Genomic DNA, 27747 nt, shown 5'->3' on the forward strand with positions numbered 1-27747 from the left:
TTCAATTTTTTGGTTTTAAACTGATTTTTCTGTTCAAAACAAACAGTGTTTGAGTTTTAAACAGAACATTTAAAAAAAAAAATACAATATTCACTTTAGATACAGTTAACAAAATGTTTAAAACAAAATAGGTATGTTTTAAATTTATGTATTAAACATTTTTAAAATAAATTATTTATAAGATAGGTAGTGTTTTAAACATAACAACTATAACAAATTAACAACTAACATAAGTAACAAGTAACAACTAAAAACCTCGAGTTTTATATACTTTTATATGATCGAGGATATAAGATAAAAAGATGTGTACTATTTTGACGTCACACGCAATTCAACCAATCACAACATATTAGCCCAATAAGCGAACCTTCTATTTATATTAACCTTGACCACGGGCTACGCTGTAGAAAGCGTAGCATACTGTGTGAGCAAGTCGGCCTGAGTAAGTGGTGTAGGCGCCAACAGTACGTCGGGCACGGGCTACGCCGTGAAAAGCGTAGCAATACTGTGTCCGAAATACGTCCGGGCACACCACCTCTGCTCCCTCCCGTAAAACTAGTGATACATACCATAACCAGTCCACACGTGAGTTGTTGTCCCGCAATCGTTGTACATAATTATATGTTTGTATTAAATTGTTCATGTGATCTGTACCATTAGGTTGTAAATTCCGCAAGGAATATATAAGAATATAAAAGAAAATATTGTATCTTAAATGTATTTATGATTATATAAATTGTTTGAATAAAAAGAAGTTGATAAAACAAAACCACCAAGAGTTACGTTTTATTACAAAACTTAAAATGCTTACTGAAACTTTGGGAAAAAAAATTTATGTATTATTGATGCTGCTAATTTAATTGATGTTACAATAAACAGTTTAGATGATATTAAGAAAGATAATGGAGCTATGGACAATTTAATTGAGAGTGCAATATAATTTTCAAGTTCCCTTGGAATTGATCATGAAGCCGATTTTAAACTTCATCATCGCCAGAAAAAGCCTCCAGCATGGTTAGATCCAAATTCAAATACACAAGTAATTTATGATATTAAAACTTTTTACCGAAAAGAATTCAAATGCGTCTTGTCAACATTAATCAATTTATCAAAAGATAATTTGAAAAGTTGTATTGAAAAAATTAAGCCTTTATTCCAAATGTTGTCTCATCCTCTTGAAAAGGAAAATATTTCTCTTGATGCCATTAAAAGTGCTCTGGTATTATTTCCTCCCAATACTGAAGAAGCAAAATGCACAGACATAGATTCCGTCCAAGCAGAAATGAAAATATTAATCGGGATGTGCCATGATAGTGATTCAAATACATTTGACATTCTTATAAATAAATCTGAAGAAATGAAACACATTTTACCATGGGCTAATAAAATCTATAAATTGGCCTTAACTGCACCAATAAGTGTCGCAACGAATGAAAGATCATTTAGCAAACTCCGACTAATAAAAAATATTTTAAGATCATCTATAGGTGATGATAGATTGGATTCACTTATGATTTTAAGCTTGGAAAAAGATGTGGTTGATCAATTAGATATGAACAAAATAGCAACATTATGGGCAACTTTGAAAAACCGTAGAATTAATATCTAATTGAATAAATCAATAGATAGTATTATACCTATTATATATTTTTATACAAATAATCATACCTAATATAGTTTGTATTAATAAAAATATTTTGTTTAAAACTGATATTATACCTACTTAGGTATTACATTTTCTTATTTAAGATTTAAAATAAATATTTTTATTAATTTGGTTAAATGGAATGTGGAAGCTGTAAAATTATGATAAATTGTTAGGTACCTAATATTTTTATTTTAACATGAGCAACTAAAAAAGTAAAGATATTTTTTTTCGTTGATTGGTCTTAACCATTGGTAACTATTTGTGAGGGGAATTACGGTTGGTTGAGGGACACATTACATGTGTGTTTGTGGGTCAGGATTTGTCGAAGAAACCCTGATGGTCATAAATAAATGGTATAAATTAAATAATAATATAAAAATAAATGTAATACAGTAGAAAATGTATTCGAGCGAAGCGAGAAAAAAAATTTTCAGTCGGCAAATTAATAGATCTAACACCCCCCCCCCCCCCCCCCCCCCAATGAATTGTTGTTCGGGACGGCTCTGGGAGTAGGTACCTAAATGACTTGGTACTTATGATAAGCACTACTCATTGGATAAACTAGGCATAATTCCTAGTATTATTATTTTATTATAAATTTAAAATTCTGAGTCTAAAAAAATAACAAATCTATCATATTTTGTAATTTGCCACTTACTTTTTTGCATCACGGGCTGCTTTCAATCTTTCAGCCACGTTTTTTTTTACAGACGGTTTCTTTGAACTGTATGGAGTATTCTTTTTAGAACGGTCCATTTTTATAGTGAAGCAAATGCAACAAAATATAATAAAAAAACAACACACAGTAAATGGCAAAATAATTTGTAGTTTACTATATCTAATAAAATACAGAAGTGATACTATAGTATACTATAGTCTATAATCAAATGTCGTTGTTTCATACCACGAATCACAATTATAAATATAATAATATCTAATTTCAATAATCGACAATCGTATAAATAATTTATTTATAAAAATATAAATAATATCGCCGAGCGCCCGCAATAATTATTTACAGATAGCGACGACGCGGGTCGGCACTCGGCCGTCATAATAATATTATACAGTACACAGTATTGTTGCTTCAGCGGTGGGGATATGATATATTACCAACGGCCGCCGCGTTACAACAGCCGCAGCGGTTTACGGCATAAACGCTGTTTTTTTTTATATTTTCCATAAAAACATCCCCTCGCACTTCCAATAGTATTCAAACATTGTTTGCCGTAGAGAATCGATTTTAGTACCAAATTAAAGACCAGAACTTATTCTACATGTCTATAGAAAGTTTTTTTGCAAAACTTATTTGCTATTTATTTTATGACCTTTTAAAAAACGGAAAACATCTCATTGTAAAAACAGTAGGTAGGTATTTTTTTTTTAATATGGCTCTATACCCACATAGTATATATTCTAAGCTTTCTTTGGGTATATTTAGATTTATTATAACATTATTACTTCCTGAGTACTATTGGAAGTCCGGGGCGTTGTTTTGATATTCGAAAAATTAACCTTCAACGTCCTCTTAATTGGAAGTATATTACCTGAACCCGGACAGCCTGCACAGTACCTTCAAATCTATTTTGTCGGTGAAGACGAACGAGAAGTAAATATTCAGTGTTCTAAATATCCTAACTTAAAACCCAATTCAATCAAACAACTGCAGGATATGCTACATCAAGTGAACCCATATATAAAAGATCTGAAAAGTGCTATCGATAAAATACCTCCTTCAGAGCCATTTAAAGTTGTAATACATGCAGATAAAAAATCACCAGAAAAACATAGAGGCAGGTATGCACCAACGGCAAATGAAGTTGCTTTAGTGTTAGTAGATCAACAGTTTGATCGAAGAGACATCATCCTCGAAAACCGAAGTAACTCACTTCACTGTATCAGTGAGATACATCGAGCATACGACGCACTGCAGTATCATTTAATGTTTTGTTGGGGGGATGATGGGTATCCAATCAATATACCACAACGCGATCCAAAAACCAAGTTACCGCTTAAAAAAACTGTCTCTGCATCAAGTTTTTACTCATATAGAATAATGGTCAGAGAAGGGGAAGACAACTATTTAGTTAATTATCGTTCTCTTTTCAGTCAATATTTGGTAGATTAATACGCCAAAATTGAAACTGAAAGACTAAATTACATCAAAAACAACCAAGCCAAATTGCATGCAGATAGTTATATTCATTTAAAAGATGCGATTGGACGACGAGACATAGAAGCTAATCAGTTAGGCCAAATGGTTATACTCCCGTCAACTTTTACTGGTGGGCCAAGGTACATGCACGAAAGAACACAAGATGCTATGACCTACGTTAGACATTACGGTCGTCCTGACCTTTTTATTACTTTTACATGTAATCCTCTCTGGGACGAGATAAAAGAGCTCTTACTTCCCGGTCAAAGATCATATGGTCGACATGATATAATTGTAAGAGTGTTTCGGTTAAAAGTCAAAAAGACCATGAACTTATTGACAAAAGGTAAAATATTCGGAGAAGTGAGATGCTATATGTATTCAACAGAATGGCAAAAGAGAGGTCTACCACATATTCATATTCTTTTATGGCTTCAGTTTCACATTACTCCAGATCAAATCGACAATGTTATTTGTGCTGAAATACCCGATCCCATACGTGACCCTCAGCTTCACGAAATTGTTAAATGTAATATGATTCATGGCCCTTGTGGCTATTTTAATAGAAATTCACCATGTATGAAAGATAACGCGTGCAGTAAACATTACCCCAAGAATCTCATTAAGGAAACTCAAACTGGTGATGACGGTTATCTGAAGTACAAGAGACGTTCAACCGATGACGGTGGATTTTCCGTCAATATCAAAGGCGTAGATATAGATAATCGTTGGATAGTTCCTTATAATCCAGTACTGTTAAGAACATGTAACGCTCACGTCAATGTGGAATATTGCAGTTCGGTAAAGTTCATAAAATATGTGTGCAAATACGTAAATAAGGGCTCTGACCAGGCTTCATTTGCCTTAGAAAATGAGAAAGACGAAATAAAAACTTACGAAAGTGGACGATAAATAAGTTCAGAAGCCGTGTGGCGAATCCTTGAATTTCTAATTCACGAGCGTTTCCCTACCGTTGTTCACCTTGCTGTTCATTTAGAAAATGGACAAAGGGTTTACTTTAATGAACAAAACCTACATGACAGAGTGAATAGTCCTCCTACAACTACACTTCTCTCATTTTTTGATTTGTGTAAAGGGGATGACTTTGCAAAAAATTTGCTTTACCCAGAAGTACCTGCATATTACGTTTGGGACAAAAAAAAGTTCCAAAGAAGGAAGAGAGGTTAGAATAAACGTTGTTGGCTGGCCAGATATCAAAAGAGAGCACGCTCTGGGTAGAGTTTATACGGTTCATCCGAACAATACAGAATGTTATCACCTTCGTATGCTTCTCCGTGAAATCCGGGGCCCAATTTCGTTTGAAGCATTGAAAACTGTAAATGGTCAAGTACATCCCACTTTTAAATCCACGTGTAAGGCTCTAGGGTTACTTGAAGATGATGAACATTTGTACGCAGCACTAGAAGAGGCAGGCGTAATTATGACTAACGTATTTCTATCAAAAAAATTACAGGGAAATAATAGGGAAGTTTTGTTATAAAATGTAGGGAATTTATGAAAAATGAGTTGGTAACCCTGCTATCAGTTTGAGTTCGTCACTGCCGTGAACAGACAGCCGGGAAACGTTTTTCGTAGTCATAATCGTTTTTGTTTTGTATTGCAATTATTATAAATTTTATATTATTATGTTTTGAATTGAAATGAAACAAATTCAAGAATAATATTTTTATTTCATATCAACGGCATAAAATATACTATTGTGTATTTCATTTTCAACGGCAGCATCGGTGATATCATCTTCGAACACGTTCACCAGCAGTTATATTATTATTGAACTGTGCCATTAGGCCAGATTAAAGCAAACATTGTTATTGTTTTATAAGTTTTGTTTGAAGTATTGTGAAAGAAAGAAAATTTAAAGTATTTAAAGTATTTAAATTTTGTATTGTCTTATATTGTATGGAATATTATTTTGTTTTTTTTTTTTGTAATATTATTTAGCGACAGGTCGTCATCACTGGCCAGCGATCGACGCGTCAACAAACCTGTGAGTACACAATATTATAATTTATAATTTTTTCATTCTATCATCGTTCGTGTCAATGAAAAACACAAGCGTATAAAGAAATTATTGGGAGATATTATCATGATTCGTTAGTTTCGTTATTAATTTTATTGTCGATGTCATTATTTATTTGATATTATTATTATTTTTTGTAGGTACTGGGGATTATTATTGTGCATAATCAGAGAGTTGAGTCTACAACTAAAATAGTGTTAGATATTACTTTAGTGTAAGATTAGGGACTATATTGTAACCCGTAAGTGGCTATATTATAGATTTGTATTGTATTGTGAATTATGTAATAACACAAGTGTGAAACAAAAATAAATAAATAAAATATGTATATGTTTTTTTTTTAAACAACCCTCGGGATTAAGATTAATTAGATAGATCAAAACTCGGCTTCGGCCACATGATCAATCAGTACTTAGGTATTGAAAATAAAGGGAAAGTCATGTGCCTTGTTTGTCGTGAATTAATTTCGGTATTGAAAGAATACAATATTAAATGGCATTATGAATCCAAGCATAAAGTTAAATATGACTCCTTATACGGATAACGATAACCAAGTACCAACTGTGTGACGGAGAGAGGACCTGCAGCCGTATCCATTTTTTACATAGTTTGAAGTTGTTTTAAAATTATATTTTTTTAAAGATTTTTACTTGACAACATAGAGTTTTAATTTCTTCTCCGCTATTATAAGCGGAGAAGTGAACAAACATTTTGTGGGGTGACTCTATACCACTTAGCTCCTCGCATCTAAACCTTATATGCATAACTCATAAACTACTAGGTAGCCCTAAATTTGATTTTTATGTATCGAAATACTCAGAAAATTATTCTGCTTTATAAAATATAATTTTGTAATAAAAACGATGTTTTTTTTAACAACTTGAAACTATGTAAAAACCCTGTATTATTTATAAAACATATTATTATTATTATAATAAACAGAAAACTAAATCATTAAGTTAAATTTATTTTTCAAATTAAATTATAATATTAAATATTAATATAAAAATTAAGTTTAACATGAATTATATTTAAATGCAGGCCACTATTATTGGATTTAAAACAAAAAAAGTGTTGTTTATTGGCATACGAAACCGCTATTGTGTAATTTGTAATCGAGCTGAAATAAAAAATGTAACACCTCTAGACCATACTTGTTTCCTCAGCTGGACAAAATCAGCGACAGGTATGGAAGCTGATGTTGTAGCAGAAGGTTTTTTATAAAGTGTTGATTTACATAATATGAAATTCAAAAGGTTAATTGGTGAGTACCTGTATAGTATCTAAAATAAACTGTTTTAACTGTTTTGCGTCAAAAAATAACGTTTAAAATTATGTACCTATTACTCTTTGTTTAGGCGACGGTGACAGCAGTGTCACCAAACGATTAAAAGAGATTTTACCTAACGGCCCTCATTTTTTGGAAGAAAAAATTGATTGCCGTAACCATTTGTTGCGTAATTATATGCAAAAATTGACCGCAATAACAAAAAAAAACGAATTATCCGATTGAATTAAGAAAATTCATTCTCCGACACCTGATGAGATATCGAACTGCTATTGTAAGATCTATACGATATAGAAAAAATGAAAATGTATCACAAACACAGCAAATCTCAAGTATGTATAAATATAAATAAACGTATTATAAAAAACAAGGCGGTTTTATAGAAGATTTTACATAGATAAATTAGATGTATATTAAAATATAATAGCATTATAATTTTATAGTAGGCATTATTTTGTTTAGCTAAAGATGTTCATAATACTCCATACCATATTATGGGACAACATTCAAATTGTGATGCATACTTTTGTAATAAAAAAACACTGGCGGATGAAAATTTGGTGTTCGCGCAGAAAACTGCGGAATGATGATAGAAATAAATACTTTTATCAATCGGCTAGTTATAAATTCTAAAAGTTTGATTTTGGATTTAGACAATAATATATGTGAGCAATTTAATAGTCTAATAAATAAATATATTGGTGGTAAGCGTATTAATTTGTCGCAACGAAATGCTTACAATGCTAGAGTTGAAGCTGCGGTCATTGCATTCAACTCTAAACAATATTTAAGAGCAATAATGAAAAATATCACTACTAAAAGTCCAGGTTTTTCTTGAACAATAATATATTACGAATTAATATAAATAAATACATAATATAATTATAAAATATCGTATGTTAGATATTATTTTAGGACAATTTTGGAAAATAATTTTTGAAAGATGCCAATAGGAAAAGACTAAACAATACAAAGAGGCGAGAATTATTTCCAACAACCTCAAAAAATAGAAATAAAAAATCGGGTCCCGATGAAATCTATGGTTTGGCGGAAGAATTACCTGAAGATATATGCCCCGAAGAATTAGAAAAACAAAAAGTCGATTTTATAAACAAATTAAGAGAAATTGATATAGGTAATAGACACAATGAAATTCCTATGCAATAAAATATAATTTATTTAAACATTATCATAATTTAATATAGATGATTTAGAAAAATATACACGAGAACAAGCGAAATCTCCATTATGGTTTTCGGAAAGGAGAAAAAGAATAACTGCTTCTAGAGTAGGAAAAATTTCTAAAATGCGACCATATACACCAGGGGTCACCAACTGGTAGACCGCGGTCTGGATACGGACCTCGAGAACTTTTTTTATGGACCGCGAGCTCGTTTTCATTTTACATTGATTAAGTTCATACGCGCCAAACCGGCGAGGGAAACGCGACGTCGTCGGAGTGACACGTATGAATTTGACAAATTTTTCACATTAAAAATGAAATATTTCAAGCATAATCTTTTTTTTTTGCAAATTCAATTTAAATAAATAAATAAATATAAATACAAATTTAAAAATGTATACACCTATTTATTAATGTGTGTAAAATACAATATGAATAGATAAATAAATATAATCACAAATTTATAAATTATGTCATTGAAACTGTTTGGACCGCGTAAAGTTTGGTAAGTTTCAAAACGGACCCCCATAGAAATTAGTTGGTGACCCCTGATATATACCATGCAAAAAAACAGATCACGAACTACTATATGGAGAATTAAATTATAAAATCAAATCTATAGAGTATGGACGTGTGATGGAAACTGTGGCCAAACAAAAGTTTGAAGACATTTTTAATCTCACTATAAATGCCAATGTAGGTATTGTACGGAATGGGTAACAGACAACGACACTTTGTTAACGACAACACTCTTTATTGTAACTTAAATTAACAAGATGATAATATGGTTAACGTCCGGCGACCGTTGTTCCAAGCGAACTGTTGCTCCTCGAGGAAATCGTGGCCCAGGAAGACATCTCCTATGAGATCGTCTAACACTGCTGCCCTGAAGCTTACTTCCAGATCCACTATTCGGGCCTGAAATTCGGAAAACTTCGTAATTTCTCGGGTCCGACCGTCCGCCATCCGGACAGTCTCCGGTTCTTCGGTAAAACTCCGGCCGAACTTCTTTGCCACGCACGGTTTGACGTATGTCCTCGCCGCTTGGGAGTCCAGTAGTACTACTACTGCCCCGAGTGCAAACTCCAATTCTATGGCCGGTAACGGAACATCCGTTACTTTTGTTTTCCCCGTTGACACCGTTGCAATTGCTGGAGACACCCACGCTTCGGTCCGTAGATCCGAAAAGCGTTGTCGCAACTCAAACTTTGAGTCCGTATCTGAGTCTCTCCTCTTGCAATTTTCCCGTGGATAAGGAATGGACTCCTCGGGAAAATCTTCAGATGTGACCGGACAAATTAACAACTGCTGTGTTAACTTTTCTTGTTCCGCATCACTTGAAACGCTGTTCTCGACATTTTTATCGGAAGGATAACTCACCTCGGTGATATCTTCACATTTGTCCGAAACATTTTCAATCCTGATTGATTTTCCCGCCTTGTTGTCCAGGTGGTCGGTCCACCTTTCCGTCGCAGAACCATTTACCCGGTCCATTGTCGCGAGCTGTGGTTCCTTTACCGGAACGTCGCTTTCAATGAGTTTTCTCGGGTGGCTACGGCGTTTTCTCCGATGTTTTCCCGGAAGCTCCACGGTTTTCACCGGACAACTCCTCACTCCGGACGTCCACTTCGGGTAACTGAAATTTTCCTCCGGAGGATTTCCATTCTTACCGGTTTTGTCCGGTCCAGAACTCTCTTGGCCCGTTTTCTCCGGACCTTTTCCCCAATCTCCGATCCGTACAGCACCAAAGTTCCTTTTCTCCGGGTCAGTTTTGGTAATTTGTGGTTCTTGTACCGGAACGTTACCAACTGCCGAAGTAGAACTTCGTTGCCTACTTCTCTTCGGACGACTCTTTGTTTTTTCGCCGGTTACTTCCTGGCCGGCCGGGACCCGGCGGTCCCGCCGGTCGTTTTGGCGTTTCCCGACTCTGACTTCTTTCTCGGACATGCAGCTTGCCAGTGGTCATGACTACCACACACTCTACATCCTGACCCGGAAGACAGTCGTTCCCTCGGATTAGGCACCTGGGATTTACTAGCATTCTCAGCTTTTCTTCTTTCCAGCCATTTCAGTTTTGGTGGTCCGCTGGTGCTCTCTCCCGCCTCATCCGATACTACGGCCTTACTACCATCCAAAATGTGTGCAAGCGCACGTAGTTCACTGAACGATTTCAGCCGTTCAATGCGTGCATGAATTCTAAATTCATCACGCATGAGCCCAATCACCGTCATCACCACCGCTTCTTCAGTCAGACCAAGATTTAACCTCCGATACAACTGGTACTTGTGCAGGACATACCCTCCCAGTGTTTCGGTCTTGGTCTGAGCGGTACTTAACAGTTCCGATTGTAGGCTCGACTGTAGTTCGTCCCCGTTGAACTTTTCCAAAAGCTCAAACTTGAACTCTTGCCATGGAAAGTCCAACGCCCTCATGGTTCCCCACCATGTACCTGCCTTTAGCTGAGGGGCCAACACGGTCACCCATCGAGCCATGTGGATACCAGTTTCTTCAAGTATTGCTTCGGCCTGGAGCAAAAACCGCACCGGGTCTTCCTCCCTCTTGCCAGCAAACTCCGGTATCGACGCACGGGCCATATTTAACTCATTTTGAAGAATGAGCAGGCTGTCCGCGAAGTGAACACGTTTTCCACCGGACAAACTACTCCGTAACGCTTCCCCGTCACCTCTACCGGACACTTCGCCGGACACTCCGGATAGATCACCGAAGACACCGGACATTTCACCGGACACTCCGGACCGGTTCCCGATTTCTCGTGTTTTCCCCGGCCAATCTGCTCCGTATGTTCGCCCAACGGCTCTCAAAACTCACACCTTGAGTTTTGACCGGAAGATTTTGATTTTTACCCGGGCAATTTTACTTTTCTCCGGACAAAAAGCTGGTGGAGGGTTTGGGGGAAACCCCACGGCATGCGCAATTTGCTTGTGCCACCCGTTCGGTTGACCTACGCTTTTCTTCGGCTAACTCCCGCTCCAAGCGTTCCACGCTCACGCTGAGAGTAGCAATTGTTAGCTGCTGCTTGTCGACCGTTGTTTCCAGCCCCTCCAGTCTATCTAACATCTGTTCCATGAAGTGGTTTATCAAACGGGCGGTGGTAAACTCTCCCGATTGTATGGTAAACTCTCCCGATTTTTAAAACTAGTAAACTCTCCCGATGGTAAACTCTCCCGGGTCAATATTATATTTACCTGAAGAAAATGTGTAAACTCTCCCGGGTCAATATTATGTTCACCTGAAGGATATATGTAAACTCTCCCGGGTAAACTTTCTGTTTACCTGAAGGAAATGTGTAAACTCTCCCGAGTTGTTTTAAATGTGATTGCTACAGTATGAATTGGCTACACTGCAGAGATTGTAATATCATTTTAAATATTTATTATCAATTGTATTACTGTTACCCTGTATTTGTAATTTAAATATTTAATTACCGTTAATCTATTTTGGATTTAAATATTTAAATTTTAAACAATAATAACTATAATGGCTCAAGCCGCTTAACCAAGTTTCAAGTATGTTTTAAGTCAACGGAACAAAGAAGTGTTGATTATGTCCTCATTTATTTTTCATAAGCAATCAACACTATCATCGACTGGTGAAGTCAAGTGGAAATGTAGTGTGAATAAATGCACAGCAATTCTATATATTATCAGTATGTAATTATTTAATTAAATTTGATGTATTTCAGCTTAGACAATCATAAATATTTTTTCAGATAGGGAAAATATATCAAGATCAAATTTAGAACACATTCACGCTTCTGATGAGCAAAAAGTACAACGTCTGTGTATAACGCAATCGGGAAAGCGAAAAGCAGTTGATTTTTATGATTATATGTTTATTATATTATATTATTATGTTTTGCCCTATGTCTATGTTACATAGATTTTCTAAAGATTTTCTGATGCAATGAAGGTCTCTGGAAAACATACAGTTGCTAAGCGGCATACTTGCCACTACATTATGCAAAGAAATTGAAGTTGTCAATATGGAAGACACTATTAGTAATACTGATGCAAGCAAAAATTAGAATAGAGTATAAGTAAAACAATTACATTATTACAAATTTATACATAATCATATTACACACTATCAGACATGATATAATAATTTATAAGATTTTAAACAAGGTAAGTAGTAAGTACATTAATTTTTAATTACAATAAATTACAAAAGTAATAACAAAATATAAATTATAGTAGAATACCAGAATAGTAGAATTTAATGTCCATACAAAACTCTTAACTAATAAGTGATAACGACGTATCATGATAACGGGTGACGGACTGAATTATTTTAGTGTTACCAACTGTGTAATACGAATGATGCTTCATGCTCCACAAGACACTAGTACAATATGTTTAACCGGGAGAATTACATGTTACCGACAGGTAGTACTAATGTTGACCCGGGAGAGTTTACATGTTCCCGTCAGGTAGTACTGAAGTAGACCCGGTAGAGTTTACATGTTCCCGTCAGGTAGTACTGGGGGAGACCCGGGAGAGTTTACCATCGGGAGAGTTTACATGTCATTAAAATCGGGAGAGTTTACAATCGCCCTATCAAACTCTTTTCAGAGTTGCCCTCATCCTCCTCACTTTGGGCCTCCGATGTTTTTTCTCCTGGTACCTGGGCTGACGACTCGCCAGTTACCCCAAACCTTAATGATCTCGGGTCCATGTGCTCCTTGGTACGAATATACTCCTCTAATACTAGGAGTTTATCTACCTTGGACCCCCCGGTCTCAATGCCACGCTTCGATAATTCTCGGTTAATCTCAACAATATTTAACTCATTAATGCATTTACTGTCCATTATGACTATTAAATTATAATTGCTATTAATGCCTAATTAAAATACGTTAGATATGAGATTAACTTCGATCGGGATATCGCTGGCTGAACTGTACTTTCCAATCTATAAATAGCCTAAACCAAGTTTAGCTCTGAAGGAATTACGCTAAATTATGCAAATTTCACTACAATTTACCACCTTAGATTGGACAAGCCCTTAATATTTTATTTAAATTTAAAAAAATAATAATTTTCATAAAACTATTTAGGAACCGGTATGATCAGGACACCTATTGTAGGTTCTTTTAACCCGATATGTGCTAATTTACTTTAATTTACGTAAAATTATTTTTTATTAAAATTAGCACTTACCTTACTCCTTTTCCGACTGCGGCAATGTAAGTATTGTACGGAATGGGTAACAGACAACGACACTTTGTTAACGACAACACTCTTTATTGTAACTTAAATTAACAAGATGATAATATGGTTAACGTCCGTTGTTCCAAGCGAACTGTCCATGCCGGCCGGACCGGTCGTCGCACGACCCAGTCCCGTCGCGTTATCGCGGACGAGAATAAAGCAGCCGCGGCCGTTGCGATAACGTCCGCGACAATCTGTAGGTTTGTGTGTGGATGAAAATGTTCCTTATATAGCAGCAAGTCCAGGTAATCAAATAGATATATTTAAAATAACACTAATTTATTATTGTGAATTTTAATAATGACAATACGTCAATACCTACTTAATATACATTAATTGTTATTTATATATAGACGGTCTTATTGGAGACGATTCAATTATTGAAATTAAATGTCCCTTTTCTGCTAAAACTGAATTAAATATATTTGAAGCTATTAAAAATGGAAAAGTATGTCAATTAAATAATTATTCAATTTAAGTAGTTTCAAATTAATATGAATATAAGACATTACTCGGTAATTACAAATGAGTAAAAATTATTTTAAACTTTTATAGATATTATTTTGCCAAATTGACGACAAAAAGTGAGTAACATTAAAAATCAACCATGACTATTTCTATCAAATTCAAACTCAGTTGCATGTTACAAAAAGAACAAAATGTTACTTTTTTATCTTCGCGGATAATTGGTCTTATATTATATTTATTTTTTATGATGTCAACTTTTGGAACACTAAAATAAAGTTGCAGTTAGATTAATACCTTCCCTTATCACTGACGACCAATCTATTCTGCCAAAGGAGGGTGGTCTCCTGAGCGTAGTGTGCCTTTCTCATTTCGGTTTCTGTCACCGTCAAAGCGCCTTTCCTGACCGCGGTTCGGTCGCTCTCGATTTTCGCAGCCTGTATCAGTGCGAGGTCAAGCAGCGGTAAGCCTGCTATCCTGGAGCGCCATCGTGGAAGTGGTCTTATACGCCCTCGTTATAGATAACAATGGGTGGCGTTGGGCACTATTAGCCCATCCGCGATAATATGCCAGTACCATGCACTCGCCGGCCCATGCGGACGCTGCATAAGCGATTTGTGGCATAAATACGGACTTGTACAGTTGTGACCCACTTTGTTTTAGCTACTCCAACGAGTCTGCTTCCTTATACGGACAGTTAAGAAAAATTGAAGTTAATAAACTACAAAAAGCTCTAACTGAAGAACAAACGATATTTTCAATAGTAACTATTCAAAATAAAGAGCCGTTATTTCTGCCAGTGTGAATGTAGTTATGTTAATTGCAAAAGAGGGAAAATCATTTACAGACGCAGGATTTGTCATGGCCGGTAATATTTGTCCAGATATTGTACATAAGTATGAAGAAGTCCCATTACCTGCTCGTACAATAACAAGACGTATTGAAGATGTTGGTGACAATTTCTTAAATCAACTGATAAAAAAAACCAAAACATTTCAATATTTTTCGTTAGCATTTGATGAAAGTACAGATATTGTTGGCTCTGCACAGTTAATTGTATTTATTCAAGGAATTAATGAAAAGTTTGAAATAACTGAAGAAATTCCCGCCGTCTGTATTTTGAAGCGGACGACGCGAGGTGAAGATAATTTTTTACACGTTCAAAACATTATAATATCTTCATTAGATCTTCAATTACATAAACTAGTTAGCGTAACCACTAACGGAGCGAGAAATATGACGGGCAAAAATATTGGATTTCAGGCTAATTAAATTAAAAGAATTGTCACCACTATTTGCACCGCTATTTTTTCATTGCATTAATCATCACTCATCAGTATGCACTTTGCGCCAAAATGATGTCATAGAATTCAATAATGAAAGATGTAGTTGACACGGTCCGCAGCGGCATCCAGTGCTAAGTACAGGTACCGCAGCCAGTCTACGCTTTTGTCAACCGCCACCACGGGTTACGATAGCGCGACATTGTCGACTCTCCTTCCACGCCACAGAGGCTAGGCGGGACGGGAAGACAGATCGTGCCGGACACGTACCGGTTGCCACCGATCGAGGACACTTTTTCGAACCGACCGTCAACGAACGCCACGACTTGGATCGTTACTAACAAAGCCGGCTCTAGCTTTTACAGCGCCCAGTGCAAGTATTATTTCAGCGCCTTTCGCCATGTTTTTAAATATATAAATAGGCAACCGCACACCCCCTTGATTTTGGCGCCCCTGTGCCGTCACACACGTTTATCGTATCTAATCCGGCCCTGGTTACTCAATTTGTATCTTTTTATTTTTTTTATCTAATTTTTAATCCGGACACCATACCGGTTCCTTTATTTACAAATAAAATCAAACGTGACCGAAAAAGTGTGTAATTATTATATAATATATTATACAATGTTGAGACTATCTAGATAAATTATTTGGATAATAACTTCTAGAATATTTATCTTATCTAGATAAATATTGTTTAAGTTTTATATTGTTAATCTGAAATAAAATATAAACATATCTATATAAATTTATCTATCGATAAATATTCGATCAGACACGCAAAAATATAAACATCCATGAATAATATTTTTAATTGTTATTAAATATTAAATACATGAAATTAATAAAACTATAATCTTGAAGAGCATTCTATAATAATATACTGTTAGCCCCAACTATTTCAATGCATTTAGTTGTGTGACTAGAATTTTGTGGATTAGAATAATGAACAATGATTTTACGGTATCAAATTATCAGTTGACCGTTGTTCAATTTAATTTTTCATTCATCACCAATAATTCAAGTTAGTTATTAACTAAGTTATTAAGTGAGTTAGAAATTTAGTAAATTTCAGAAACTAACTTATATTCTAACTTAGTTACTTTTTATATTAAAGTAACTTAACTTTAACTAGTTTAAAAAGTGACTAACTTGCTCAGCTTTGGACCCCGGTTGTTGCGCCACTGCACATAAATTGATATTTATGTAATAGTGTTTAAAAGATTGTAATGTTTTCACAACCAGCTTGCACAATATTAGTTAAAAGATTAAAATACAACATTACATATTTAATCAATTTTTAACTTTTAATTTAATATAAAGCTTATATAAATTGACTCACATTCCGGTAATAGTAACGTTGGTATAGAATTACGATTCCATTACCATGGCTATGACACGATGAGTTGAAGTGTAGATCACACATGACGTAAGATGCATAGATCTTTTCATGAGCCATACTTAACAACATTCGATTGCCCGATCGTTTTATCCATATGAGAAAACGTGGAATATCGTGTTTAGGAAACATGTGTTTAGATATACTAATCCTACTGTTACAACCATTTACAACACACAACGGAAAAGGCATATTATATTGTAATAAAACACTACAAAACACTAATAGCCACTTATACAAAACACTTCAAACAGTTGAAATTGGAAATATAAGTAAATACGTAATGGACAATGACTAATGGCCATGGGAAAACAGAAGAGATAAATGATGGACATTTGGACGATTGGCTATTAGGCTGATAATTAGGTTTATTTTTATACATAGATGTGTTTACTAATTTGGTATTTATTTTGTTACAGTACTGGTACATGCACATATGTACAATAATTTTTGTGGGTTGGTATGACTTGTCTACTCGACTATCACAGTTTCTTATACGCTAGTTAACAACCCCTGAGTTACACAACAACCACCACCTCTCCGCAACGCCATCCTCTTCGTCACGCGGAATTACTGCCGAAAGTAACGCAGCGTGCAGGCCGTAACTCAGAAACCGGTTATCGCCGCTGCCGCTGTCAGCCGCCGCCGCCACCGCGTCATAGTATCCATCATCAATTTTATACGAAGCATTGGACTGAATCACAGACAATTTAAATTTCAAAGTTTTTTCGATTGAAATTAATGCAGACTATGGCGATGTATTGTACATTTGTACTACACCGCAGTTAGATGGTTAACCAGAAGCCATGTGCTTGATAGAGCCCTGGCTCTGACTATACCGAGGTTTATCATGAACAATTTTTACATCACCCCACATACCATACAGTTCGTTTATAGTATTATTGACAAACTCTCTTCCATCGTCTGAGTGCAGTATGACTGGTGCTCCAAATGGAAAAAATATTTAGTACATTATGTGCAACTTCTCCCGCACGTTTTGTTTTTAATGGTTCAAGTACAACGAACTTGGTTAGGTGGTCTTGGTAATTCATTATAAATAGGAAATCATTTACACTCTGTGATTGCATATCTATCAAATCCAGTTGAGCACGTGAATTGTATGCCGAATGTGAAATAGGTTTTGATGCAAGCCCTCTTTTTGGATTTGAAGCTTTTTTATGGCAAACAGAACATAGACTTAAATAAACCATTATTGTTTCCTTTGTCACATTCGCGTATTTTAGTTTAAGTTCAGCCATCTTACGGTCTCGGCCTCCGTGACCAATTGCTGTATGTGTAAAATGGAGATATAAAATAACTCTTCATTTTTTACATAATAGCGCACTTCCTCTGGCACATTGGTTATAGTTTTAATAAGACGATCATTGCCATTAATAACAAGAATATCGTACTTACGAACATTCCTATAATCTTTCGAACACTCTCACTCCAGCCGTAGATAGCGTAATTTTAGATTGTTTTACTTCTTCAATTCGTTCACAATATTCATCATTATTCAAAAAAAAGTTGTTGTCGTTTCGTTTAGATTCAATTAATAATAGAATGGCGTTAAAATTGTATGCGCATTTCATTTAAATCCATTTTTAAACTAATTACTATACACAAATCACAATATTATTACACGTTGCTATTCACTATTTCAATGTACAAACAGTACTGTCAATTGCAGGATGTTTCTATTACGATACAAGCTTATAATACCATAAATTTTCATTCATCAATTTATAAGCATTAAAAACGATAACATAAAACCGGGTTTATCACAATTGTATAGATAGCTATGTTCCATAATCAAATTGATTAAATCTTAATCTTGGACAAAAGAAGGTTTTAATTCAAGGAAAAATTGTGTGCATGCAATACACATTCATGGAACTTCAGTAAATCATGTAACTGCTTCATTTAAATTCATTTAAACAAACAAATGTACTTACCTATTTTGCTAGCCCTTCAAAACCAACGAAAAACTCAAGTTGCTATGAAAAAGCAAGTTATTACAGAATTAGTGGACATTGTTTTATACTTAGCACATCATAACCTTGCTTTTAGAGGGCATACAGATACAGGGATCCCTAATATTCAAAACGGTAATTTCAAGGATCTGGTAATTTTAATGGCAAAAAACTCTATACCGTTATCAGAACACTTACACAAAATTGAAAGTTCAGGAAAAAAAGAATACTCTTTTGTGACTTGGTAACGTCAAAACCAACTATTGAATCTATTTCAGAAGAAATTTCATCGCAAATTCAAATGGCCATAAAAAAGTCTCATATGTTCAGTATATCTGTAGATTCAACATTTGATGCATAGAGGAAAGAACAAGTGTCTTTTGAGGTTCGGTAATTTGATGAGTCGTTAGGAGATGTATTTGAAAGAGTTGTTGCAGTAAAAGAATCCCCTGCTACAAGTGGACAAGATCTATATGATTTATTTATAACGATTATGGAAGAACAAAAATATCATTGGAAAGAACTTATTGGGTAATCCTATGACAGTGCATTATGTCGGGAAATTATAAAGGTCTTCAAGCCCGCATTAAACAAGAAAATCCTCGAGCATTGTTTGTTTGGTGCCATGCACACCGTTTAGCACTTGTAGTCAAACAAGCCGTTTCATCAGACTCCAATACAATAGATTTATTTGGTCATTTAGAATCTTTATATGTGTTTATTTGGTGCTCCAAAAAAAGAGCTGCTTTATTTCGAGAAAACCAAATTGAACACTCCCAGTCTCATGCTGTAAATCGTGTAAGTACCACTCGTTGGAGTCCACATCCAGCAGCTTTACTTTAAGCCAAATTAAAGACTTCGAGAAAGGTAACCCTTTAATACGTTCTACTTGTAGTGGCCTCGTAACATATTTTACGTCATACAAATTTGTATTAACAGCTGTTGTGTTTAAAAATATATTTCTTATATTAGAACCGGTAACCAAGCAGTTTCAATCTCGTGATTTAGATATTTTACTTTGTAGTTGTATCATTATTATATTATTATATTATTATTCTATGTGTTATGTATACTGCCCTCCTAAGCCAAAAGGCAGTAAAGCGACAAAATTTGAAAAATGAGTTTATTATATCAAATTGATCGTTATTTTAAGGCGCATTTTTTGATTCCTTAGCAAAAATACCGTAAATGCAATAGTTTTTGTAATAAACGTGGTTAAACATATACGTATTTACAAATATATGAATGATAGGTACTAAGCAAAAAAGCAGTATCAAACACATGCTAAGCAAAAAGGCAGTAACTGACCACAGTATACGGTAATTTTGCTTAGTATTGCTCAAATACGGTATTTTCGTTTAGTATTGACATAGTATTGATGATAATTTTCTAGCCGTATCACACAATATCATATTATCATACATTATAATAATTTATTAACATACTGTTAACCACGGTCTCAGAAGATTTAACATTCTAGTTGTTATTAATTCTGTGATTGTGGTTTAGTATGATAAACGTTTCCATGTTTTTTGGAGGTTCAGACTTCAGTTCATAGGTAAACAAGACCCCAATCAGTTGATCGAGTGTCGCTTCGATGGTTTGGCCCATCGACCATTGTATATTATTATCATGGTTGTGCTATTAATAAATGTTGTTTATTTTAATATTATATTATTTTTATGTTTCAATGTTTGCAGTTTGTAGGTACGTTATTACTTATTACTTATTAGTTATCAATGTTATTATCATTATATTCAATCGTCCATTGTCGTACAAAACGTAATATGTTTTAATATGTTATTATTGTAACACAAGTCACGATTAATATTATATTAAATTAATTTAGTTACCTATCATGAACGTATTTTTATACTTAACATAATAAACGTGAATATTACTGTCTGATACTTTATTACAATATGATGTTGCGTGGAAAAAAGATATTCAAATTGGCCGAATTTGAAAACAATAAAAATGCATTGGTGAAAAAAACAAATATAAAAGGTTAGTTAAAATTGTATTTAATATAGTTTTTAATTTATTCTCTGAAGTCTGAATGTTAACTTATTAGGTATTTAAATTTATTTACAGATAACTTGGATGTTATTAGAAGAGATGTTTTTTCTAGTAATGATTTACCTCTACGATCAAATCATTATCAACATGAATATTTGAATAATGTCATTAAAACTGATGTTGTTAAATCATCTAATAATCTCAAGCTTTCAGGTTAAATTTCAATTACCTTAATTATCATTTATAAAACAATCATGAAGATTTTTTCAAGTAATAATAATTTTTATTTCTAATTTATAGAAGAAAACTATGACACCTTTGGCTATAAAACAAAACACACTGATAATGAAACTTTTATTTTAAGTAGTAAGTAACCTATATTTTATACTAATAATTATACCATTATTATAAATTTAACTATGTAATAGTATCAAAATTGTGTATATATTGATTATTGAGTAAATCCTACTAAATAGTATTTTAAATATTTTTTAGACATCTGTTCTAATATTTACATTCAATTTTAAACTTAAATTTAAGTTGAAGTACTTTAAATACTTCCTTAAATGTTTGACTATTTTGAAATAAGGAGTACATTTATTTAATTTTAAATGAGGGCTTGTAAGCCTGTGGCTTGTAACCTGTAAGTCTTTTATATTAATAATAATTTATACTTGATAAATTATAACTATTTTTTCATTTAAGATTACTTGCTAACTTGATAACTTGTGTTAATATATTCATTAAACATTATAATTTATATTTTAAAGTTATAATAGGTATTAAATAATCTTTTATCTTGGTTATCTATAATAATATAATAATATAATATTACCTATTTAGTAATCAATTAATTAAAAACATATTTGTCCAGTCAATAGTAATTAAATTGCTTATTGTATTAAAGTTAACTCAAATCAAATATAAAAAATAATGTATTTTAAAAAATATAGACACTTCCTCAAACTCTATATTGGATGACTCGGATAAAGATAAAGACTACATACCACCTGGTGAAAATAAGAGACATTTGGGAGAATTTGATAATGACTTAGAAGTTGAAGTAATCAATAATGATTCAACTGTAGATATGCATTATTCAGATAATGAACAAAATATTGTATCTTTGATGAACTACCTGTGTGAAAATGGTAAACATTTTACCATATTCTATACATTAATATTTATCATTGAGAAAATTATATTTAATTATTAATTGTTTTTCCTTATTGTTATTTAGTTTGTCAAGAACCATTGCCATCAGTCATAGTCAGTAGTGAGACAAAGTATTCAGTTGAACTTTATACGAAGTCTGGAAAGCTAAGAAAACGTAAAAAGTTCAAAACTAGTGTTCAAAAAAAAAAAGATATTAAAAAAAAAAAACTGCATTAAAACATAAGGTACTTGAATCTTGTGATGTAAATAATTGTAAAAAAAATGTATTACTAATATATCTGAAGAGCGACGCTATGATATTAACGATCAATATTGGAAGATGGATGCTAATCAAAGAAAACAATTTATTTTGAACGTATGTATACCAACACAAGTCAAACGGAGATCAGTTAATGCAAACGTTAACCGAAAAAATAAAACATATATTTATCGCTTAACTGATAACAATTCTAAATGTTTTGATGTGCGTAAATGGTTTTTCTTAACAACATTAGGATTTAAAAAAAATAATGATAAGGTATACTACAATGTACTCAATAAAACTCCTCCAGGAAATATTATACCTGAACTTGTCAAAAGAGGTCATGAGCCTCACAATAAATATAAATTTAATGATCTAATTAATGAACATATAGAGTCATTTCACCCAACAATTTCTCACTATAGGCGCGAACATGCTCCTAATGTTCGTTATTTGCCCAGTGATGTCAACATTTCAATGATGCATCAAGACTTTTTAACCAAACATCCAAATCAAAATATATCATATGAATTATACAGATGCAAATTGAAAGAAAAAAAAATTTCTTTTACTAATTTAGGACACGAGGAGTGTGAACAATGTGAACAATTCAAGTTACATGAACACAATAAAAATTCAATTCAAGAAGACTGTGAAACATGTATTACATGTAAAAAACATGAGACAAAGTATACAGATGCTAGAAATCTGTATAAAATACATTCAAGTCAAAAAGATAATATAAATGATTGTGTTACAGTTTCTGCAGATTTACAAAAAGTAATTATGCTTCCAAGAGCTGAAATGTTTAAAAAAGTAATTTTTACAAGGCGTATAATTGCATACCACGAAAGTTTTGTTCCTGTTGGTTGTAATTCCAATATAAAACCACTAGCTTGTATTTGGCATGAACTACTGGGCGAAACAAAGAAGATATCATAAGTACGTTTTATGCGTTTATAAAAAAACATAGAGATATTTCAACTCTTCAAATTTGGCTGGATAATTGCGCCAGTCAGAATAAAAACTGGTGTCTCCTAACATTTCTTGTTTATATTGTGAACTCGTGTGAAGTTTCGACTAATACAATTAAAATATACTACTTTGAACCAGGACATACATATATGAGTGCTAATAGTTTTCATCATCAGATAGAATTGGCTTTAAAAAAACAAAAAAAGACATACGACTTTAATGATTTTGAATATGCTGTTAAAAGTTCAAACAGTGGAAAAGTTGATGTGAACGTAATGGATCATACATCGTTTTATAGTTGGAAAGATTTTAAGTCAGTTCAAAAGTTACAAAAACAAAATCGTATTTTATTGAAGGATATCGTATGCATTAAAGCTGAAAGAGGAAAATTTATTTTGAATTTTAAAACTAAATTAACTGATACAGAATATCAGGAATTGGATTTTCTGTGCAAGAAAAATATGAAAAAAGATGGAATTCCTATTGCTTTACCAAAAATAAAACCATGCGGTGTTGCCAGAGAAAAGGTTGAGAGTATACTTCAAAATTTAGATCAGATTCTTCCAGAAAACCGTAAACTGTTTTGGAAAAATCTTGAATATTTGTAAAATTGTAAATACAATTATTATTATAATACCTAACAATTTTGTTTGATTATTTTTAAAATGTTCATTAATTTTTATATTAATTTTGTAAAAATGTTTTTAAATGTTACATTTTCATATTATTTTCCTAAAAGTTCATATTTTTATTTCTTTATTATTTTTTTTTTTTAATGAGTATTTCTTTTATTTTGTTTTAAATAAAGGCTTGTTATTTACATAAATTTGGTCTAGTAAAAAAACAAAAAATAAATATGTATTCCTAAGCAAAAAGTACGTATGTGCTCATACTGCATTTTCCCTCTGTAAACAATAATATTAATGTCTGACAACACTAAACAAAAAGTACGTATATGCGTTTTAAGGTATTATGAGATATTTTAGAGTTTATCCATGTGTTTTATTGGATTCTACAGGAAAAATTATTTAATTATCATTAATTTATTATTTAATTTTTAAAATATGATAAAAATAACAAGATGATTCAGAAAAAGTTATTTTTCTCAAAACTACTACATTGTTGCTTACTGCCTTTTGGCTTAGGAGGGCAGTATAGGTGAAATGGCATGTGATGAACAAGTAAGTGATCCATTAAAAAAATTTGAAGTACAAACATTCAATTTTTTTATTGATATAACACTATCTCAATTGAAAACTCATTTCGATTCAACAAATATTGGTGCTTTAAAAGATATGTCTTAACTTTCAAGAAGAAGGATTCAAGAAATAAATAGAAATCCAAATTCTCTTCCTCATGACTCTTTTGAAAAGTTGTGTTTGATGCATACAATGATTGATAGAGATATTTTACAATATATACAATATATAGAATATATATATATATATATTGAATATTTACAATTTTGTAATAACTTCATAGAAATTGAAAGTTCTGTGCTATTCCTCAAACTCTTCATAGTTCATTTAATGATTGTGAAGATCAAAATGATGAAGAATCTAATATTGACCATAATTTCGATATGGATGATGATAATGATGACAACGCAGAGAGTGCCGAACAAGATAAAACAAATATGGCCAGCACACAACAAATTTTTTAAATATTTTGTACAGCTAATTTAGCTAATGTATTTCCAAATATGTTTTATGTTCTAAAACTAAGTGTAACTCTACCAGTTACTAGTTGTAGTGTAGAAAGAAGCTTTTCAAAACTGAAGCTTATTAAAATAAAATGAAGAACTTCTATGATACAAGAATGACTTGAACATTTAATTAAAATCAGCTGTGAAAGGATATTCAAACATCGAAAATATAATTATTTTTATGGCAGGTAAAAGCTCTGTACTTAATAAATGTTTAATATACTAAAATAAATTAAAGTTTTTTGTACTATAGCACCTACATTATCTTCCTAATAGTTAGAACTTAAATTTTATTTGTTATTTGAATTTTCATCTTTTCCGGTAACATAATAATAATAATTAATAATATAATAATAATATATATTAATAACATAATTATTATATACCTCGCATTATCGTGAAATATAATTTTTATGGTATGTCAATTTTGTAATTACTGGTTATCTTTTTGTTTATTATTATTATTTTTTTTTTTATGTGAATTTTATTAGTTTCTGGAGAGCATCTAACTATGATAATTGAATGACCGTTGGCCACAGATATAGATAATAAACTAGATTGCTAACTGTTGTTATCGGCAATGGGGAAATTTGAAGCCACCGAGCCGGTAGTCGGCCAACTTTAAAAAGGGCAGCTGAACAATAATAACACAAGAGAACCATGTTATATTAATATATTATTTAAAATTACAATATATATTTTATATTAGCATCTTGTTCCTTCAAGTTGTTATTTAAATTTACTAAACATACTATAAATACTAAATAACTCATTGAAAGGCATGAAGCATGGGTACCTAACATGGATGTTAATATAAAAGGTACAAGAAAACATAAAACACAAGACAAATATATTTTCGTTATTGATAAATAAACATTTATAACATTGATGTATATAAATAAAAAATGATTCATAAAATACATATTTCACATAAAATTGATTGACATCCTCACCCAGTTGACAACCAATTTGCCTGCTACGAATAATGTACCTGTCTCTTGAGTCTTTATGTACCACCAATCACCATAAAATATAATTTATAATTTATTGTGTAACTAACAAACAAATCATAATATGTATAATGTAGGTAAGACAATATAATATATCAAATATTAATTTACCCACCATGTTACTGATAGGTAGTAATATCAAGTATAATATTCATGTTATTTAAAGTACCTATTAACACATTAACAAATTGTAAAACGGTCTCGTAGAATATATACTGGTTTGTAACCAATTTTTGATACGTCTCATAGAAGTAAACGATCTTTTGTAAGTGGTCGAGCTTAATACTATAAACATCCAAGTTCAAATTTTTCTTGAATATTTATAACTATCTGGAAATAAATTGTAGTTTCTTGTATATATGGTAATACATTGCTAATAATTTATTGAATAATATTCATAATATTTAATTCTATTATATAAGTACGTAATGCAACACATGATTTTAGATGAGCTTGATTGGTTAAAAAAAGAAAAAAAGAAGAAAAAAAGTCATGTTTGCCCAGATGAACATTATGGTTTGGGCGAACCACTACCCGAGGAAGGAAATAATATGTCTTAAGCAACATTACAAAAATTGAAATAAGATTTTATCAATTCCTTGCGATTAGATTGAAGTGGTCGCTCAAATATTGAAACACAAACTAGATAACAGGCTAACTCTCAAATTTGGCATTCTGAACGAAAAATTGACTAAAACATCAAATTTTAGTCATGTTTGTAAATTATGACCAACCACGTCTTGTAAAAAACAGTTAACGATATATTATACCGCACATTTTTTTCAAAGACATTAGGCAGCTGATTATGGTAAAGCCACCAAATCAGAAGCTATTATTTCATTACGAAACATATTAAAATGTGAAGTCAATCCATGTGGGATTATCATTGATGAAAATTGTCCTTAGATAGCAACAACTCCAGGTAATATATAATTTGGAAAACCATGAGATATTTTATCAAAATCCAATATAAGCATTATAGTACTAGTTATATAATACATTTTTTTTTTTTATAATACACAGATGGTATAATTGATGATGATTTCTTAGTTGAAATTAAATGTCCATTTGCAGTCAGAGATTCAATTATATTTTCGGAAGTGATAAGAAGCAAAACAGTTAATAAATATAATATAGATACCAAATCTGTACCAAATTGAATTATTAAAATATTAGAATTTCAGTATAAAGACATGTAAAAAGGTTTTCATTACTTTTTTATAACATTTTTTTATATAACTGTGTTATTCTGTTGTCTCAATAACAATGGAACGATGGAATTAAAAATTGATCATCCGTATTATTATCAAGTCTAGGGAAAAATACACATTTCTAAACGAAAAATCTGTTCTTTCTTCTTCCACTCAAAAAATTGAACGAAAATACAATTGTTAATTACGGTTAGTCGTTCTGGTACAACAAAATGATTGGCAAGTTAAATATGTAAGTTTTAAAAATTCTTTAAATTTAATTTTCTGGTGTATTTATCAATTACTTCTTTATTAATTGTATACTATATGTACTTTTTTTTTTAAAGTTTTTATATGGAATGATTACTTTTAGAGATAATAAATCCTCAGTATGGAAAACTTTTGCTAGTAGAGAAGTGTGGTGCAAGTTGACTACCATAAAGTTTCAACAATTATTCTACTCCAACTAGTGATTAGATTTGCACGGGTTTTTACACAAATAATCTTTAAAATATTAAGAGTAAATGGTAATTTTTTGGTATCGTAATAGTTAGTATTTTTTGTTTTAAAAATAACTTTTTTAGATGTGCCAATTTCGTCATCTTACCCCAGCTATCGGGCAAGATGACGTTTCAATGGGTTAAATTAACTACTATATTGGTTCTGCTGAATACCATTTTATAAAACTAATTAAATATTTTTAAATAGATATAATATATTAAAATAACATATTAATATGGTAAACTATATTATAACAACTCAACT

At 32.3% G+C, this 27747-nt stretch overlaps 1 protein-coding gene and 1 pseudogene across 1 annotated transcript; both read left to right on the top strand.

Annotated features, from left to right (window-relative positions):
* The first annotated feature begins 3905 nt into the window (after positions 1–3905).
* Positions 3906–4715, top strand: LOC149061322 (uncharacterized). The gene has a single exon (XM_089214938.1). The coding sequence runs from the start codon at positions 3906–3908 to the stop codon at positions 4713–4715; it is 810 nt and encodes a 269-aa protein (XP_089071064.1).
* Positions 4716–4902: 187 nt separating this feature from the next.
* LOC107170890 (uncharacterized) lies at positions 4903–27414 on the top strand (annotated as a pseudogene).
* Positions 27415–27747: the final 333 nt, after the last annotated feature.

Source organism: Diuraphis noxia, unplaced genomic scaffold, assembly GCF_037042655.1.
Source record: "Diuraphis noxia isolate RWA-SAM2 unplaced genomic scaffold, SU_Dnox_SAM2 contig0001, whole genome shotgun sequence".
NCBI classification, from domain to species: Eukaryota; Metazoa; Arthropoda; class Insecta; order Hemiptera; family Aphididae; genus Diuraphis; species Diuraphis noxia.